General features: G+C 40.7%; 1 protein-coding gene and 1 long non-coding RNA gene across 5 annotated transcripts in view; one reads left to right on the forward strand and one right to left on the reverse strand.

Annotated features, from left to right (window-relative positions):
• LOC119008330 overlaps positions 1-21,080 on the forward strand; it is a 270,887-nt gene that overhangs the window by 148,263 nt on the left and 101,544 nt on the right. The window lies entirely within an intron of this gene.
• Positions 1-21,080, reverse strand: part of plod2 (procollagen-lysine, 2-oxoglutarate 5-dioxygenase 2) — a 37,810-nt gene that overhangs the window by 2,733 nt on the left and 13,997 nt on the right. Inside the window, exons 3-17 of one of the 2 annotated variants that reach the window (XM_037078468.1) lie at positions 20,195-20,331; positions 16,595-16,758; positions 13,364-13,476; positions 13,203-13,266; positions 12,821-12,918; positions 11,598-11,699; positions 8,984-9,109; positions 8,775-8,896; positions 7,519-7,623; positions 6,434-6,559; positions 5,178-5,319; positions 4,080-4,142; positions 2,666-2,779; positions 2,291-2,356; positions 2,018-2,122 (exon numbers count right to left, since the gene is read on the reverse strand). In XM_037078468.1, the coding sequence (XP_036934363.1) occupies positions 2,018-2,122; positions 2,291-2,356; positions 2,666-2,779; positions 4,080-4,142; positions 5,178-5,319; positions 6,434-6,559; positions 7,519-7,623; positions 8,775-8,896; positions 8,984-9,109; positions 11,598-11,699; positions 12,821-12,918; positions 13,203-13,266; positions 13,364-13,476; positions 16,595-16,758; positions 20,195-20,331 (1,647 nt within the window). The remainder of the gene's footprint in view (positions 1-2,017; positions 2,123-2,290; positions 2,357-2,665; positions 2,780-4,079; positions 4,143-5,177; positions 5,320-6,433; positions 6,560-7,518; positions 7,624-8,774; positions 8,897-8,983; positions 9,110-11,597; positions 11,700-12,820; positions 12,919-13,202; positions 13,267-13,363; positions 13,477-16,594; positions 16,759-20,194; positions 20,332-21,080) is intronic. The other variant, XM_037078469.1, reaches the window with a different exon arrangement.

Raw genomic sequence — 21,080 nt, forward strand, 5'->3', positions numbered from 1 at the left:
AAATAAAGCATACTCCAGGGTTATTAACGACGGAACAAATTACCCAACATCCTTGTCTGACCACAGTGTTTGGTGACGATGATGATGATGATGATAATGATGATGTGTCTTCATGTACGTGTGTGTGTCTGTGTCTTTAAAACCGCAGGCTGTACTGTTCTCTGCTTGTGTGAGGCTTAATGACCCATCCAGCTTCAGCCTTTTCCCGAACGCAGTTAGTCAGAGTATCCATGCACATTGAGTCTTCCAGGCAAACTTTTCATCATGTAAATTACCAATTTCAAACTACATAAAACAGGCCACATGAATTAGACGCCATGAACCTAAAACACAACATCATAACCATTTCTTTGGTTGTATTTAAACGACGGACCTGGAGAGGATGGTCATAAAATTAAGTGTGTGTGCAGAACTGCCGTCATGTGCTTTGTGTGTGAGTGTGAGATTGTCCGTGTCTGAACAAATTTCAAAATAAGGAATTCAACCTCAGAAGAATAGTTCACTTCCTTCTACCTCCATCTGACTAACATTCGACCCCCCACAAACGGGTGTGAAAGGTACTTGAAAGTAACAGCTCGTCAAAGACAACAAAGACTTGGCTGTTACAATAAAGTTTACGAGGGATTACTCTTAAACTCATGTCTTTCAGTGACTGTGTTTAATTAATTGCACACACAAAACTAAAAAAATACACACGTCTACAATTAAACACTGAAGGCTCCATCTTTTATGATAGTTATCTGACTCTGGCAAATTAAAAGTTGTGAAAGTTCTTGTTTTATGGATACTGAATAAATTACAGTAAATGGCTTCTTCAGAAGGTTAGAAAATGAGCCCTCATGCCTCCGACTGTGCTGACTGTGCGCAACCCTTGCTGGAAATGATGCCAACTTAATGTCACAAACTTTTGGGGGTCTTATTTAGTGCTAAAATAATTGGTCTATTGAGAGAGAGAGAAAAGGCAACAGTAAGAAGAAGTAACTTCAAGGTAATTTATCAAAAGAAAATGCCAAAAAACAGCTATATTTTTGCACACTTGTAGATTGACAGATGCGTAGAAGACCATGAGTCGACAAAACCATGGTGTGGTTGCTTTTCTGTATTACGACTTTGCTTTTTGGAGCTTTATATGAAATATATATTTTTTTATATAAATATAAAGGATCTCAATTGTAGGCCAGTGATCCAGTAATGGGGTAATATATGGTACTTGCTATATATGATACTTGTGTGTTCTGCTAGGCTTTTTGTTACACAGAACTTGTTAGGTCTGTTTACCAGAAGTGCTTAAGAAATATTACTGACTACAACTGTAGAGGATAGTGTGAGGGAGTCTTTTGTTTTCAAATGAAAATGCCAATAAATAAGAGATGATTAGTAGTTATCTTCTGTCAGTTTGAACAAAATCCATTTGGATATTTAGCCATGCGAGCAGCATTAGCAAATGTTAGCATGCTTTCACCTAAAATGAAGAATGTTAACTTGGTAAAACTACACCTGTTAAACAGCAAGTTTGCAGTCTACATCCATCACATCACACACTACAGATGAAATCATCATACCGGTGGGAGCAATGCACCACTTCTTGTGATTGTTTTGGGGAAGCAAACTTGAACAAAGTGGAATTCAGCATGATGCAGCAACTTGCTGTAGCGGCACAATGTATTACAGAAAAAAACAAAACAAAAGCAGGAGATAAAATGAGTCAGAGTGAGCAGCTTTTGAGCAGTGTGTTGTGAATGCGTGAGCATGGCTGCTCTTAACTCTTAACAGTCTTGCTTGTACAGACAAAATAAGCAACTGGAAAAGGAAATATTTGCAATAAATATTTGTCCCTAAATGTTTGGCATTTGAAAGATGAAATGATTGACTAATTAAATCTTTTTTTAAAGATAATAACAGATTCTCCAAAAAATGTGGACGCTGTGTCAAACAACGAAAGCCAAATAATAATTTTCTAATCCTGTGAAACACACAAATGTATTAACAGGTCTGGGTTCAGTGAAACAGCACTGACCTCGTGCCTGCCTCCAGACCAGGATCCGTAGTGCTCCATCTCCCCGACTATTTCATCACAAGCCTTCTCTGAGAATACTGGGAACCAGAACACATCTGGACAAGGCTGCAATACAAACACACGATCAGACAGGCTTTTGAGAACAGACTTGAGTCACACCTTCACCTTGAGCTGTAATGTAATATCCAGTAATGTTAAAAACAGATGTTGGGTTTTCTGTGCAGTATTATGTCATTCTCTTTCACTGTCTCAAACACACACTGAAATACAGACCTCCTCCATGTGGTTCTCAGTGAAAATACGAGTGTAGTTTGGATGGATGTACTTCTCCTTCCAGTCCTGCGTAGAGAAAGAATTTCAGATTAGTGGGACTTTTTTTGGGACTATTTGCTGACCTGCATACCTCACTGAGCTAATCCCCCACATAGCGGGTCCCAGCATGCCAGATCCAGCAGTAAATCACAAAGCCTTATCAGTCAGGAGTCTTATCACACTGAAGTCATTATTTCAAAATCGTCTCGCACCTGCAATCCTTCCATTATGGCTAATAACCTTTACAGGTGGCTGCTGTTTATCTCAGCCATTCAGAAAAAAATGCATTTTTTTCTGTGGGATAATGAAGAATAATGAGAGATCATAATGACTTACCACAGGGTTTTCGAATATCTGCCACAAGTCATTGTTATAATGAGAAATGTTATAATTGGCTGTGGAAATGAGCCTCCCAAAGTCGTGCCGGTTTGTTATGTACATGAAGACTCCCTGCAGCAAATGGGGAAAAAGTTCAGTCAGTGTCACAAAAGTTAGAGTCGAAATCTCTGTACTATCTCAAATAAACAATTCCTTGCAGATCCATATCTACACAACCATAAGACATGCACATTTCCAGTACATACTCTGGGTTATACTATGACAACTGTTTATGACTCAAACACTCGTCAATGGTTAGCACTGGCATAAAAACTGACAAACCGATCCTTGTGGCAAACTACTTCGAAGTTTCATTTGCACAAAAATGGAACAAAAAAAGTATGATTCAAGTGTGTTTTAACACACTGTAATCAGTTATGTTCAACTTGGATAGAGACAAGATGCCATATAAATAATCTCAGATTATTTATGGGTGGTGGGCGGCAGGATGGTGGTGGGTTGGGAACAGGACAGGGTGGGGCAGTGAGGTGAGAAGGCTGGGAGAACAGGAACAGAAGGGGCAGCTCGGGATAAAGCAAATCCAGGAATGATATTCCCTCTACAGTGAAGCATGGGGAGGGTGTGTGTAGGGGTGGATTTGGACTCGCTATCAGACTAGGCTTTGTGGAGGACAAGTGATGATGAATTATGGGTGGTTTCGCAATTTCCTGGTGTAGGTTTCCAAATTGCAAATGTACAAAATTGTCTTATGAAAGCTGTGATTTAGACCAGGTGGTTTACATGACAGAGAAATATTGTTGGAGCCTAGTCTGAGATCAGTCAGTGTGTTCAGAGGGAGCAGCTGGGTTATGTGTGTGTTCTGTAGGGTTTCAGCTGTTTGGGGGTAAAGCATCAGGACAGGGGACTTGCATGTGAACTGACTCTCAAACCGTCTTTCTCCTCCTTGATCTCCTCTTGGAAGGCATTTAAAAAAAAAAAAAAAAAAAAAAAAAAAACAGGACAGAAAACAGGTTTTTCTCTCTCTAGCTTAGCCAAAAAAATCTGCCTCTGAACCTAAACTCAAGCAAAATGGTCAACATCAATTTCCAAAGAGCTGCCAGACATCCTGATGTCTTATATAAGGATATAGGCAGCAACATAAACAGCAACTCAGTATTGAAGTGGTGTTGATAATACTACATTCCAATGGAGAAACATGCTATTTCAGTGTTTTCACTTTTTCACCTTACATAAATACCAACACATTTACAGAATTTAACTCGGCAATGCAAATAAATCCTCAGTCAAATCAGGTTCAAGTCTTTTGCATGTGATTCAGTGTCTGCTGAGCAACAGCTTGGGATGGCTCTTGAGTGCTAACCCATTGGAAATGGATGTTTCAGAAAGCAGAATAATCAAAACAAATGGAAACCTTTGGGGGCCTGAGCATATGGAATGATTCCGGAGAAGGGGAGTCTTTTTCTCTGTGACTCGTCTAAAATAAAGGAGAAGCATCATGTAAATAGGATAACATGTAATATTGTTTCAGAATCAGAGACAGGCTGACAGGCGAAATATATATATATATGTATGTCACAAACATAGCAAATCAGGAGGAGAGGAAATGCGCCTGCATGAAAAAGGAGCAAGGTTCCCTCTGAAGCTGATGTTTTTTGTGGGTTAATGGCATGCCGGGGAAAAGGCAAAGAAATCCAAAAGTAGGCCAGGTTTGGATCAAGCATGCTTGTTGTTTAGTTCAGAGCACAGGTGACGTGTGGGCAACATAAAACACGACTGGTTTACGAGTGGAAAGAGAATCACATAGCAAACAAAACAACTTCTGTCAGCTAGCCAGGCACTGCAACTGGTTGCACTATCTGTGGTCATACGTCAACGAGAAAGGAGCAAGTGAAGGATGATGGGATATAAGTGGAGCAGAAATCCGTAAAAGCACCATAGAGCAACCACAAACAGAGGAGGCTCATGCCTTGATGACAGACGAATACATTTCAAACAGCTTATACTTGCCAGTCTTTGGTTTCCGTTGAGCTGTTGACTTATGTCAGGGTTAAAATTGACTGTATTTTTAAACTAGTACTACTGGACCTTTACAGAATTTTGTGGGATGAATATCTCTTAGAGTTGCTATGGCCTAACGCAGACATGTTTTCATACATTTTTCACAGAATAGACTAAAGATGTGCCAATCAACTTTTTTCAATTCAAAATTGGAATTCTGATACCTGAATTTGGATGTATGCCAAAACTGATGCCTTTGTGTTTCAGGACTAAAATTGATTGTGTACTAAAAATTACATACTGTATACACATATTTTATATTACATACATTAAGACTCAGAAAAACATCAGACTACAGTTTCTGGATCATAATTGGAATGTCGTTGATATTGGCAACTGATACACACTGGAATTGGATCGTCTAAACTAAATTGCAGACTACAAGAATATCTTCACGCCAAGTCACACACTTAGACAGGAATCCTTACAGATGGAGGTTAAGTGTTCTTACCATTTCTCTGGAATTTCTACAGAAAGCCATGTCTGGGTCTAGTTTCTCCAGAACAAAGTAGTTCCTCTCTTTCAGCTCATTCCTCAAGACACTGCCCTTGACAAGGTATACATGTGCCATGTAAGGAATGTTCCACACACCCCTAGAAACAACAAGACACGAACAAGAGAAAGGAGCAGGATTTAACAGGTGCGCACCTCGCTCCCAGTTTTCATTTGAAAAAACACGCATTTTCAGATAATTTTAGATCATTATTATTATTGCCATTTAAATGTACATAAAGTTGTAAAAGCTAAGTAGATACTTAATAAACAAATCTCAAAACCCTGAGCCTAACCCCTAAAGAAAAAACTTGCAGAGGACGTCTAGGGCTACCAAGTACAACCTTTAGATCTGGGAGAATTCATTTATCAGTTTTGGCCTTATTGGCGCGGCCAAGGAGTTCATGTTTTCACCGTTGTCCGTTTGATGGTTGGTTGGTTTGTCAACAGGAGTACATTAAATCTATAAATTGATTTCCATGACACTCGGATGGAGGATGGACCTTAGTCCAGAACAGACCCAATACATTTTGATGTGGATCCAGATAAAAGACAGAATCAAAAAATCTTTTCTCACTTACTTGAACATTGAAAAATAGGATGTTTTTTCGTCTCTGTTGAATTAAAAGGTTAGGGTTGGATTTATTTTTTTTTGTTGCATTTCTTCCTGAAATTTAGCCCCGGGTTTCCGTCCCAGTTTGTTATGGACAAATCCACTTGCACTGCTGTATTTGTATCGGAGGTCTATGCTAACTCCAAATCCCAACCCTCTGCCCGCACACCATGACCTATCAATAGGTTGCTAGTAGAACAACAAGGACTGGGGTGGTTTAATGTTTACTTCCTTGCACCATCTGGTCGCCATCTTAACTTATTTTTAAACACAAGAAAAAAAAAAGTGTGCCCCTCACAGAGAGGAAGTGAATTTGACCACAGCTGTGCTCACGCCTCAGGCTTTGATGCCCTGCACTAATCACTGCTCAGGTTGATTACAGCTTTAATGGCTGTTCATGTGTGTATTCTAGGATGTATGTCATAATAAAGGCATTTTACATGTCTTGTTGTTTATGGCTCAACATGGATGAGAACTGTTCCTGAACAACAATTAAAGATTTATGTTGGTCGTGGACACGCTGAGGGATCCAACACAGGCATGCGAACCATAAAAATGCAAAGCCGTCGTTGCGTGCATCCTCGTTGCACCATGTGACTTACACGCGTTTTCTCTGCACGATGTCGACATAATCTTCAGAGCGAGCATAATAACCATCCAGGCTCAAGGCTCCCCAGAAGTTGGACCACAGCTTGCTATGACGAGTGACAAGGGGTCCAATTATTTTTCTGTAAGGGAGCAAAAGGCAGAATGGAGAGATGGTAATCCCGTCATAGCAGATAAAACTCAGCAACATCTCACAGACGGCCAACCATCTAATGTACTAAGCCTTTAAGTGGTGAAACCAGCATGCTACATCAAGGAGATCACCCTCTCTGTGGTGAGATATGATCACTGCCAAGTCACTAACGTATCACGGAAGTGCATAAAGCAGACCAGACACAAAACACACACTGGACTGGATTCAGTCAAGTATAACATCTTGCTGCAGCAGTTTGTTTTTTTAAACCCTGACTCTGGTCTGTTTCTTGGAATTTGCATGAATTACAGTAACACAGGATTTTTCCACTGCTGGTCTTTTAGTCTTACAAACCCAAACCAAAATGAGAGGGATTTTTTTGTTCTATAATATGAAATAAACTAAACAGACTTGGAATAATTAAACCCATGAATCACAGTGTTGGTTGATATGGATGCACTACAGTACTGTATACCAATGCTTAAGTTTCTTGGTTGAGACAGATTGACATTTTCCTCCCACAACTTCAGTGCCAGCAGAGAGTTCTCATGCTGTCTTTAAATATCCTCGAAAGAGCTTTTGCTTTGCATGCCGCCAATAGGTCACAATGCAATGCCACTGGCACAATGACATGTAGTTTATAAGACCGTTTCTTCTCATTCATGAGCTGCAGAAGGGAGAAGGGTTTGCATGTTTGTTTTTTAGTATAATGCAAAGTGGCATTTCGGGGTTAGTGCAGCAGACTCTTTCAGTGTTTCCATGTGGCCGGGCAAAAACAGGAAGCCAGAACGGCTTATTTTTAACTTTCATTCACTCGGCTGTAATGTTCCTGTGGTTTTGCCACTTGAGGGATAAATTCAATGGCTGAACGATCACAACAGCTACCGGCCCGGGAGGCTTGTCGAATGGGTTCCAGCGTGGCTTCTTTTCCAGTCGCCATATGATTACCTGTTCTGCTCAATGAGGAGCTTCAGTGTCTGTCTGTTGGTGAGCATCACATCTGAATCCATGCTGAAGTAGTAGCCGCACGTGGCATCCTTACGGCAGAGATCCCTGATGAAACAAAGACACAGGCAGAGAAAGTAGCGCTTATTCAACCTGAACCCGATTACACAGTCACTGAAATACTTGGTAGTAATCACAGAGAGTCAGACATCCACTGACTCTCTTTAAGCTTCCAGGGGATAATGTGATAATGTTTTTGAAAGATTAGAGACTACTAATAAACCATAGACTTCTTCATTATAGGGCTTTCCTGACCAGTGCTTTTAGGCATGCTGGGCACTTAATAGGCTCCCTGTGATGAGGCCGCACTGATTGAATTATCACACTGACAACAGGCTATCACTTATTTACCGGATCGGAAGAAAACCGGGAGAAATACTGCACTTGTTTAACTCCCATGTAGTATTTCAAACGCATTCTATAGCCTCTCACCAAGAAGGTAGGTGTTGTCAAACATCTGGATGGATAACTGCTGAGCTGGTACACTATATTCTGTACATATCCTTAAAGCATACATGTTTTATTGTTTGAAATGAACACCCAGAGGCCAAGAAGGAACATTATAACAGGTAGGGAAACACTGCATTGGTCAGATAAGCTTGACAACGCATTTCTAATGGCCAGTCATGTACACTGGACATGCGTGTCCCATTGTTAATTAAGTATATTGTGTACTCTGGTCAGCTGCTTAGCTACAGATAATACTACGAACGCAGCAGGAAAATGTGACTGCTCCTCACAGAATCTTCTTTGTCAGCAAAACATCTTGTAAACATCATGGTGCTATTAATATCCATTTGTGTCTTTCTCAATATAACATTGATCTGTCAGTGCACAGACTAAGATGCTCCAATATGATAACACATACAAGTTCGAATTCATTCATGATGCTACACACACTGTTAAATGTGTCTGTCTGCGTCATCGTTTCCCAAAAAATCTCCAAGTCTGCCTGTCCAGATGTAATAACGAAAGAAGGAGTTTTCCAAAAGCTCCTTTTTTGGCAATTTTAAAATGCCGATCTCTTTACTTTTTTTTTTAATCGCTGCATACGCGTGGACAGGGCCTTGGAGGTTTCAGTTTTCCTTTTGGCACTGACTAATGAATCGGGGCCAAACACACCATGTGGCTTCATCAGTTTTCTCCTTCAAACCACAGAGTTTGCAGAGATGATAGATTTCGGGAAATGGTCCACATACATGCCCATGTTTCTGGCCTCTCCTTGGCTCAAATTTTCTTCTGGTCCCACAACTTTGAAACTGCCGAACACATTCCGGTTCTCTTCCCAGAACTTCTGGATGTGCTTCTCGTGGTAAACCTCCTGAGCAGGGAACCAATATTAATAGATTAGATGCCACGTATTAGGAGCCATGCATAATGGAGATCTGCTGCAGCTGCATTCACTCACATTGTTGTGGATAAAAAGGTTGAGTTTATCCTTGGGGTAATCAAGGGTCAGCAGCCGCTGGAAGAACTCAGGAAGAAATGGAGTTGGCTGCTCAATGAATACTCCAACCAGCACATTTGGATACTCCTGTTTGGATTAGAGGGGAGACAAATTAGTTATCTTTTAAACAACACAGCTTCGTTGTGGAACACTGTTCATAACAAATCACATTGCTTGACAGTGCTTGCCAGACATAAGCAAAGTTGCTACAAACTGTTCCACATCACTTACTGACTTACTTTATCAAACGGTGTAATGTCTGTTATTTTCTCTGCTGTGTTCTGTGGCATTGTTAAAAAATATAATGTCACCTGTGCAAAGAATGACTAGTCATCTCTTGGTTCTACAGAAGGTTGATATAAGTGATCTACAGTCCTAAATGGATACAGGTATTCTTACTTCTGACCTGAGATTGCCACGTTTAACTCTTTTCAGAGGAAAGCCCATGTACAAAATTGTTGCTCAGACAGTTGTGGTAAACAAGACATGAGGAGAAAAAGAGAAAGAGACACAGAAAAGAGAAGAGGAAACCTTTTCCCATGACACTCCAGCTCCAGCCCACACAGCTCTGTCTGGAATCCTGATCCTCTTGACCAGTTCACAGCAGAGGTCTGGGCCGGGGATGAAAAGGGAACGGCACAGAACCGTCTAATTTGCAAGATCCGCAATGACTGTGTTTCAGGCACTAGAAGGGGAACTTGTGCATTTTGCCAAATTGATCTTAAATTGATGTGGACATACAGTGGACCGGGACTCAAAAGAATGGAATGGCAAAATGGGCTGTAAAGTAAAAAGAATTTATAAAGCAGAAAGAAGCAACACCTTTGATTTGAATACAAGCAACAAAACTAACAGCGAAGGCGGTCTGGCTTACTCAGTAAAGGGCTTTGGTAGTGAAACACTAACAGTGTCTTTGCAAAGCCTTAGCTCATACCCAAAGTACACAAAGAGCCAAGCTAGTCTGCCAGTGACCTGGGTTTACCACAATATGACCAGTGTTTCCACATGACCTGATCTTCCAGAAGTCTCTATCCCAAACACATAGAGTGGCACAGTGGAATGACATCTTTGCTAACTTGCCTATTATTGAGCGGTAGTGTTTTTCTGCATTCATGGTGGAAGGGCACCGAGAGCAGCTTTTACAAAGATGCCTTTCATGTAGCTGGGTTTGTACTGAATCAGCGCCAGTTAAAGCAGTGAAGCACATTTACTTACGAAGCCTGCAGGTTTATAGTAAATCTTAAGAGTTAATGTGTCAGTACTACATTTTATGATAGGCATTGTTCTGTATGTGTAGTGTGAATACCATTAAGGTAATTACACACTATCTTGCCCTTTTGAACAGGTTTGTACCAAACTAAATTGTAAGTTGTAAGACATGGCAAAAATTTGAGGGTAGCTCCAAAAACATAGGCAGTGTGTCACCAGAGTAACCAGTTACTGCTGCTCTTTGGTAGCTTACCAGAGCTGTAGTTAATTAACTCATGGCTCACTTAGCCATGGAGCCAAAGGAGTCACCACGGGTGACAAGACTCAGCTTAACTTGATTTGTCAGCCTGAAAGTGAACACAGACTCAGAGAGCCAACAAGGTCAGTTTGAAGACAGCGGTTACGGTATGGAGGTGATTTACAACGTTATCAGCACTATGAATTATGGGAAGATAAGGTATGGCAGGAGAGGACAAAAGAGGCATGCTGGGAAGAGCAGACTTTTTGTAAATTAAATGAAAAGTCTGTTTACATCTCCCAGCTGAAACTACAGGGGCTATTGCTGGTTAGCATGCTAACGTCAGAAGATATCTCCACAGCACAGTACATAGACCACTTTGACATAATGTCAACACTGTTGTTTCTTCACACCCCGTTGACAATGTTTGTTCAGTTTTTGAATGTTTAAAACTAAAACTGCTCCTTTAAAGCAAGGTTATAAAACTTATTAACTGGGATCTTGTCCATACACCAGATCTTCACCACTATGCCTGAGAGAGAGAGGTAAAGTTAAGGTCGTTGACAGACGTAACCACACAGCCAGAGACATTTCCTAGTGCCTGCCATTCTTGCTGCCTATATGTCGCCAGCCTTGGCTGAACAAATTTTCAGCATAACCGCCATAGCTTACTATTGTGGATAAAACCCATGCTGAGAAGCCCACTAAAAGGCAAGCCGGTTGACAGTGACACCCCTTTAAATGAGCCCTTCTGAAAACCCCAGAAGCCATATCCTGCACCACAGCAGTGCATTGCTTCCTTTTCCCCCCCTGAGTAGTTTCCCTGGCACTTGTGCTCTTTTAAAAGGGTCCAAGAGGACCAACGGGCACATAGCCTATTATTTCTGGAAAGGGAATGTGTGCAGTACTACAAGTCTTGCCTATCTGTTGAAATAGGGCAAACTCGGGCTTTGCTCCTGCTGTCTAGACAGAAACTCATAGATGGTTCATGCTGGAAGACCAGCTGATGTTTCATCCTTTCCAATGTCCACAGGGATGTGGCTTCATACAGAATTTCCACAGCTGCACTTGAATGGACTAAAATCGGACAGCAAATACAAGGAAAACGTCTTAATTTAAAACACTTACTTTTAGCTGAGACAAGTCCACAATGTCGTCATCACAGAGGCTACAGCCATTTTCATAGGTCCAGGCATTGGGGACATAGTTGGCCAAGTAGTTCAAGTACATCTGTAAAGGAAAGAGTTCAGAGCAGGTGTTACAGTGAATTAGTATCAGCATAAGCAAAATATCCAAATCTTCTGTGTGATTTGGTGAAACCCCCTCTCATTATAATGAGGTTTTTGGAATATCCTACCTTGGAGCACGACATATTGATCCAATGATTTATTGTAAGGAGAATTTTGGATAAGACGAGATTAAATCACCAGGCTGAATCATATGTCAGACTTAAGACCACAGCTGTAATTGTCTCTTCTTGAGAAGTTCAAACTGACAGTAATGATTCCTTTTGTAAGTTCTCTTAAAAAAATGTCAACATGTTGCAATCACAGTTATGGCTACTGTGTATTTAAGTGTGTATGAAAAGTTCCAATTTATGGGGAAAACAGCAGTGTCAGTGCGCTACTGTCTCTTGTCGCAGACATTAACATTGTGATGTATCTGTAACCACATTGAACTAGATGGCTGGAAAGTAAAAATAAACTAATAGTCAGAGCGAGGCGGAAAACCACTGCTGCGGCAAGAATTCTGTGATCTACCATTAAGAGCTTCACCTCCAGATGTTGAGGCCTCTGGGAAGAATGACTCAACATTTTGGTGGATTTGGTTCATTACCAAGGGAGCCCAGAGACAGACGACCGGTGGTGGGGCAAGAATAGTAAAGAGATGGGGCAAGGAAAAAGAAATTCCACAGAGAGATGATGGTATCGTACGGACATCCTGCTTCTCAGCTGGCGAAGCCTGTCACTATAATAAACGGAGTGGTGCCGAAAAAGAAAATAGGGCACACATGGAGACAAGAATTACAGTCTTGTTTCGGCCATACTTTTACTGTCCATGGAACAATGAGCTGGCTCTTATGGGTCTTTGACAAGTATCACAGGAGAAGTATTTATATTTCCTGAACATGTGGGGAATTCATGCACTTAAATCTTATAATTCATGCTATGTTGATAAAAATTCAAAGGCACGGACCAACGGAAACTCATCTGCAAATGGGAAAGAGGAGTTTGCTTATTCAGCTTGAAGCTAATGTCTTAGATGGGAATGATTAACTTAAAAGTATATATGCTGTGCTATAAGTACACTGATGTGTTAGTTGCGCCTGAGGGGCTTCATGTCTCACTCACTTTGGTGTTTCCGTTGCCATGGACAACCACTGGCAGAGAGTCGTACGCTGTGTTTCTAACTCTTACTCGGCCCGTTCCAAACTTCAGAAGCACTTCATCTGCCAGAAACAGGAACAAGAGATGTTTCAGGGCAGGTTATAAAAATTGACTCACCACATGGACAAGAGCGGTAAAGCTTTATAACATGCAGTGTGATTGCCAAGCCTACAAGTGCGATCTTGTGTTGGAGCAAAATGGTACAGGGGTTTAAGCTGCTGCAGCAAGTTATTCACTGCCCTTTTTTCACTTACAATTGCCAGAATAAAAATATAATTTTCGCATATTTTGTTAAAAAATCGATACATGTAAGTAGGAAACTGAACCAGTTTCTGTAAATTCTCACCAACTGCCCCATTCAGATTCTGGAAAATCTGGCACTTGTGGTCCAAAGTTATGTTGAGAGTTTCCTGAAAGACATGAAAACACAGAGTATCTTAGCCATCTAAAATATGTTTTCTAGGATACGTTTTCAATTGAATGCTGGCATTCACACAGGATACTCACTCGCTGTAAAGGATCCAAGTATATTTTGGTGTAGAAGAGCTGGTCATCATCGTTGTCGTGGAGGTTCCATTGTGAAACAACTCTGTTTATGTATGGGGCGTAGCCGATTATACCTACAAGTAAACATATATACAGCTGTAAAGTATAGGTTTGAGAGACGTTTACAAGGTCATATATACAACTGGCAGACTGTTGGTGACAATTATACTGTATCTGCCGGCTTCTCGGCCCATAGACTTCACTCTAGCAAGCTTGAATGCCTTACACAAAGTGTGATTTTTGGCAGTAATCCTAAGCACACAAGAAATGGGCAGGGAGTTTCCTTTCCCACAGTCTTCAGATAGAAAGCAATTCAATAATGGGCAGCGAAAAGCTCTAGTCTATATGTTATTACTGCCTCACAACTCACTGACCTTCTGGAACAGTGCGTGCTAGTCTTTAACACTCGCTCTTAAATGTACATTCTCATGGCAAATCTCTTCACCAGTCTTCCCCTGTCTCCTCTTCCTTCTTCTCATGCTCAAGGACACTGACCACAGGAGCAGATTGCAGGGTTTGGCTGTGTTTCTGGTCTGCATCGCTTTGCATCCCATCATTTAAAAAAAGCCCGAGACATTGTAAACAAGTCGATGGATAGACATGACATAATCATAATTGCTGGGGCATAGGTTCAAAAGAGATCATGGCATTTTATGCAAATAGGTAGCTTATCCTCAAAATGAGGGCTTTACAATCGACAGATCCCAGTTAGTGCTGTGAAGTGCATGCCTTTTTGGTCTGAGGCTCTGGGAAAAAAAATCCTGTTTTATACTGCTGGAAATATGTGATATTCTGACTGCATAGTTGCAAGAAAATGGATGCACGGAACAACAGAACATATTGATTGGAAATGTTAGGTTTAAGGTCCCTGAGGCCTGTACTATGAAGCAGGATTTGTGCTTAGCCTTAGCTTACCCTTAGATCCTTATGGGTTAACTTTTCAGGGTACAACGGCAGTGCACCTTTTTTAACAGGATAAATCGCCATGGTAACTTGGCTGCACACCTAACCTGCTCCAGAGCAAGTTATGCTCAGGATAACAGATCAACACATGAAAGTGCCTTTAGAACTAATCAATTCTCTGGACAATACAATCATTCCTTGAGGGTTAAGGCTCTCATCTTTTTCCTGTTGGCTGCCAGCAATGTCAAAGTGTGTTCTCCTGTGTTGATATTCTCTGACAACAGAGACAGTCTGACACTGATGCCCTGAAGATATGAAAAAAACGCTTTGAATTATGCTTTTATATTTACTTTTTTGTTTGCTCCCAAGTCCATTTGATACCGTGGGGCCCACAGCAGAAACAGTAATGCTTAAACTGTATCAAGCAACTTACTGTTGTAATGCAATACATAAATGTAGTTATAGTCCGATCTCCTCATGTCCTAATTATGGGCCAGTGAATATAAGCCAATTAATATACATATCCACACAGTCAGCTGTCCTTCCTGCATTTGGTGGCAGTAACTGTGTTGCTTTTATTCTGGATTCTCTGTTTTAAAGGTGCAACATGTAAGAAATTACGTAATAAAAATGCAGAATAAATGTTAATGGCTGCTAACTATTGCCACTGCTGGTTAGCTAGTTTGCTCAGTCAGTCATGCAGCTAGCAGTCCAGACGGAGAGCTCAATGTGCACCAGGGGAGTGTTGGTGCTTAGACCGTTAACACAGGAGCTTTGGACCAGGACTGGCCAGGCCTTCATTCTTAGTTTTGTTAATGCGAAGATACAAAATGTGTATACAGACAGACACAGAGCCACACACAAACACAACCCTACTGTATCTCGATTCCACCCTCTTAACACTGTACTCTCTGTGACAACGTAGTGTGTGTCCAGATGCTATAAACCTTCCCCAATGGTCATTTTGGGCGGTAGCCGTTGAAAGACAAACAAAACCTGCAATTTTACACAAACTGTGGCACATTCTGGGGGCCAAGACAAATCCACATGTCATGTCAATGACAATGAATGCTAAAAACAGTCTGTGATCAGTCTGAGGAAGCCAGACTCCAATATGGGAGGTCAGGCCAGGCTGATGACCACAAGGAAAGTAGTAATTCTATGTCCAGACTGGACACTGACAAATGGCAGGATGCAGCTGGCCCTGCCATGTGGTTTTATGCATGAGAACATTCAGTTTTGTTAAAAAAAAATACCATCAGATATTCAGTAATTTTCCCCTCATTGAGCATCACTCATGTACTGGATGTCACATTATGCCTCAAACATCTTGATTTTAAAACATTTAAACTTGCTGGATGATCACCGGAGAGATTGAAAATGGACAAAGTCTGCAGTGAACATTCACATGAATGGGCTTTTGTCACCTCCCGTCCACTTGGACAGGAAATACCTCGAGGAGCCAGATTACAGGAAAAATATACTTTCAATTTACCGAAAGAGATACTAATAAAAGTCCTGCCGTTTTTTTAATCTTAAAACTAACACCAGTCTGTTGTCATTCCTTTAAGTCATCCGCTCTTTAAAGCAATAACACTGAGCACTGCTGCGCAGCCCCCTGAATTCCAACTAGCTCTGTAAGTCTTCAGAGTTTGATGGTGGAATGTAAACTAGAGCCGACTGATACAGTATATCTGTCTGCAGATACTATCGGATGATGGCGGCATCCATATGTTGTCCTATATGTGCCGATATCAAGAATTTTTTTTTTGAGATTATAACGTGGACAAATTCAATTGGGATAATTAATATTAAATGTCCTTTACTGTTTAGTGCTCGAATGTCATTTTACACTATATTATATAGTTTACTATATAGTTTATTGTTCAACTGTAAAACATCCTGCTTCCATTACAGATCTTTGTCATAAGTGTTCTATAATGACATTTTCGGGGTTCATTGCAAATAAATGTGTGTATATTGATCCAAAAATTTTTTCTTCTGCATATTGCTGTAGACATCAGCCCTAAAAATCAAGCTTTGATGTAAATCATTGTGCAACCATACATGTAATGAGTTTACAACCAGGGTTACCTTAATACATGTCCACCCAAACATGAAAATACTATGGCCATTTCATACATGAAACGGTTCTCATTCAAACAAGTTTGTGTTTTAACAACCATCAGTTATAAATAGAGTTAAAAGTCGTGTCAGATAGGGTAAGATTTAAAATTGGGATCTTACGATCAGGGTTAAACATGGAGGCAGAGAAAACAGGTAACCCACCTCCAGAGTTGAGGTAGCGTTTGCCGCTGCGGATTGAGGGGTACTTGTCAGCCAGCCGCTTATCTGGCCAAATCAGTCCCTCGGCAGCAAAAAGCACTTTGTGATTGACTTGCTGGAACTTCCTGAGAATCTCCTCTGGTCCCCCAGCGAAGATAAGATCGTAGCTGAAAGGGAGGAGTGAAGATGAAATACAACAGATCATTCTCATTCAGGCTTCGCCTTCAGGGAACATCTCACAGTTTTCTTAAACAAGTAGTTTTTTATCTCACATCTGACACACAACCTCAGCTTACACTTGCTTGAGATAGATAGAAATCTATATGTAAACAGAGGGCATTCTTCCTGACTGGGCATTTGTACAGACAAGCATTTCTGGAGTGTTGTGTGAGGTATTTGCTAAAGAGTCCTGCGCTGATGCATGCAGGGATGAGAGAGTTCTGTGACAGACGAGGGAAAAAGTGTCTAACCCTTTATATTGGCTGGTGGTGAGTGGTGACTTGTTTAAAAGCATGCTATTATTCAAAGGGCAGATATTTTAGGATGTGGAAACTCTAGATATTTCTGGTGATTTTACTTCGAAGGTGTGAAGTCACAACAGTGAAAAGAGCCACTGACTATAAAACACCCTCCTCTATATGTGACTTTGATGCTGGACCGATCCGAAATAACCTGCTCTATATAAACAGTGGTGTATGTAAGGTGGCGGGATTTTTAGGCAACCTGAACCACTGCAGTCACACATGTAACGAGGGGAAGTGAAGTCTAACCTATGTAAGGAAGCCTGCATGCTCTACGGTGTCCACATCTGGCCAACACATGTTCATACAAGTACTGTCCTTTGTTAAGTCATCAATCATATTTATTGCTGCAGTATAAAATGGCCTGCAGTCCATGGCAAAACATACATGACAATGTTTAAAAGTTTGCTCCATCCAAATAAATTTAAGACTGAGCTGGCCTGGGAACGAGCCGTTTTTCTCTTTGAGGGTGTTGCTTATTTTATCATCAAGGATATTTAATTAGCTGTCACTGTGGTGAGATATCCAAACTGCTTTGCTTCAATAACACAGCTTAAAAGTGCAAATTATAATGGGACTGTGACATTTGCTTTCGACTTGCCTTTAGAACACACTAAAATACTGTGTGAGATCGTTAATGGTTTCGACTCTTGGTGCTCAGAACTAAGGATGGGCAAGACATCGATATTATATTTTGATTGTGATATGAGACACACTATCGTCATAGACTTTGGATATTTTCATATTGTTATATGGCATACGCTTTCCTGGTTTTAAAGGGTGCAATACATTAAAGAGATGTAATTCTCTGAGCTCATCAGACTGCTCTGAAAGATATATTGTGTGGATTGCCTAAAAATATCACAATATTATTTGAAGGCCATTTTGAAGGCCAACCCTCTTTTGAACCAGTTACTAGTCAGACGTAATCCAGAACCATTGATATCAGACCGCTGTTCTCGCAATACCTAGCAAGATCAACATTACCATGAATAGTACTTGAATGGATTTAAGTAGACATAGCGATTGCAATCACTCCAACATAAAGTCTACTTTTGCATTAAGGAAGGCAAACTGTAACCTTAACTGTACATTGACTGCTGTTAGACAACCATGTTCCATGTTAAACTTATCGCGCTCTCTACCTCAACCACACTCACACTACACACAGCCCTGTTTCTTAACAGAGCCAAGCTAGTCTTTGACTTAACTTGAGAAATTGGCTCGCGTTACTGGAGACGACTGTGCCGGCCTCTCAGACTCCCCTTCTCAATGTGCCAAGCGTGGTTGATGAAATATGAGATTTATTTGTATGACTGGCACTATAGTCATGATTCATTCTTCCATTTTAGCAACAGCTTTGTTTAAGCACAACATTAGGTTATATGTTAAAAAAAGTCCTCCACAGTTGCCAGGGAATTCACTCAATAGCTCAGAAGGCAGAAACCAGTGCTGTCTTTTGGTTCCTCTTTAGGTAATTGGCACAGAACACTAAAAGCCACCACTTGAATATGTGTTTAATGACACACAATACACTCCAAATGGTGTTTTGAACAATGTAGTTTTTATATAGCGAATTAAACCCTAGTCACACCAGCCAAACAGGAACAAACCTATCCGAAAATATGCAAATGAAACATATCTCATGAATTTAGAAGTTTAAAATAACCACCACCTTTTTTAATTTCATGCTGGTATTACAGAGGTACGGTGTCTGGAAATGACTTTACCCCTCCTAACAGGTTAAATTTCCCATAGCAGCCCAGAAGTCATTACTATACACATGACAAATTTCTGTCAGTTCAAATATGCATAGATCGACTGATGTGCAGCCAACTCACACAAAGTGCTCCGGCTGTGAACTGCAATTGTGGTCTCCATTTAAGGTGTATGGCTTTTAAAATTGCATGCAATCATTTTCTTTTCACTTGGGGAATTCAGCCCATGCTCAAAGCCTTCACAACACCCACGAATGAATTTCAATGTCACCTATACTTCAGTGTCTCTACTGTCAGTGAATGACATATGGGACAAAAGTGTGTCTGCATAAGAAGCAGACAGTGTCGAAAACTGCCATGGTGGTCCAGCAGGATTACAGATTTCAAAAGGTATTTGAAAATCTCATAATCATCTGTGAAATTCAGATGTGGTTTCTAACGCTACAGAGTAAAGAAAAAAAACATATTCCAATAACCTGTTTCAAGGGTGTGACAAGTTTGCACAGCAATTATACCTAACATTATTCATGTGACAAGGTACAGTAAGTATCATCATCTCCAGCTCTATTTAAGGAGATATGGCCAGCAAAGCTGTTATTATTCTAAACCACACACATTATCTCAGGAAAACTTTCCATTGGCTTTGAAAACTCATAATTCAGCTACCTGCAAGTGAAAATTACGCCCCTCATGTATTTGCCTGTGCTCTATAATAATGCCTTTACATGAATGAGTAGAGGGCGGTTAAGTGCTACATAAATGCTCTGAAACGGCTCTCACCGAGGAAGCATCGCTTTGAAAGCAATTATTACGGTCTGTGATTGTGAAAATGAGTTTAATTTTTAATTCATAGATCTACACAGCAATAAAGGGCGTTTTGCATCCCTTTCTTGTCAAGGAAATGTCTTGTACTTAGAAGCAAAGCTAAATCAGAACAAAGCTTAATAAAATAGAGCATCTGAGAAAGAAAATTAAAGAAAAGCAAGACACAAGAGAGCAAAGAAAAAATAAGTAACAGTTTTTGGTCGTCATCTTGATTATACTTGCTGGCTACAAACGTATGGAAGTCCTTTTTTTCGAGCAATATGTCTGATTTTTTATTTCACCTCTTTCAGGGGAGAAGGCAGGAGCTGTATTGACTTACTGCTACCACTTAATCACACACACACACACACACACACACACACACACACACACACACACACACACACACACACACACACACACACACATACATACACATATATCTGAAATGTTAAGAGAAGCCAGACAACAATGGAAAGCTCGAATTGTTCTGAGGTTGCCATTAAAATGGTCCGATAATACTGTCATGGAAAAATGTATAAGAAAATGGCGTATCTTACCTATCCACGGAAAGGACAACAAGATCCTCCTGGTCAGCCAGCGCCTCCATGGCCTCCTTCAGTAGTCTGACTTTTTGCCCTCCACCGATAGACCGACCCACATCGCCACCCTTCCACGCTTCTCCCATTCCCAGCACCTGAGACAGAGCACACAGAGGACAAGTTTTAGAGCCAGACAAGAACCTGCTTGTCACCAAATCTCACCAGAGGCAGCAGTTTTAAAAAGATGATCCTTCAACACTCATTTTTATGTCACTGATTTGATGTAATGTCTTCATTCCTTAGTTAGGAATTCTGCCGATGGGTGTAAAGTTCTCCCTTGTCTTACAATATGCAAGAAATCCTGAGGAATGTTTCAAGAAATGGGGCAGAGTAAGATGGGTCCAAGAAAATTACACTTTGGAAAAAGTGCAAAGAAAAAGGGGGCTAGTATGCCACCCCATTGGCAGATTTTCCAGTGGTAGCTAGAATGGCACATTTTATAGACTCCAGTGTGTAAGTGCCGCCAGAATACCACATAATCTCACTGAGAACAGAAAAAAAATCACACAGCTGAAGATTGAGATGTGGATATGATTCTGAGCCTTAAGGGAGCCTCATAACTGAAAATCCACATGGACCAGATTGGCTGCAGTACTAACAGCTGAATTACGGTCGAATTGTGAGTTCCCAGTTGCTCTTTGTTGACTAATGTAGTTTCACTAGAGTTTGGTTTAAACAAATTGGATGCAGATCAAGCTTGAACAATATAACCAAGCAAATAATAACAGGAAATCAACTAATCAAGAAGGATCATTTACAAGAATCATCTTAGAAAGCTAGAAAAGTAGCTTCTGTCTGTAAGTGTTCAGCAGGCAGAGGACTTTGCAAATGCTTGAGGTGCACT

This window comes from Acanthopagrus latus, chromosome 19 (assembly GCF_904848185.1).
Source record: "Acanthopagrus latus isolate v.2019 chromosome 19, fAcaLat1.1, whole genome shotgun sequence".
In the NCBI taxonomy this organism is placed as follows: Eukaryota; Metazoa; Chordata; class Actinopteri; order Spariformes; family Sparidae; genus Acanthopagrus; species Acanthopagrus latus.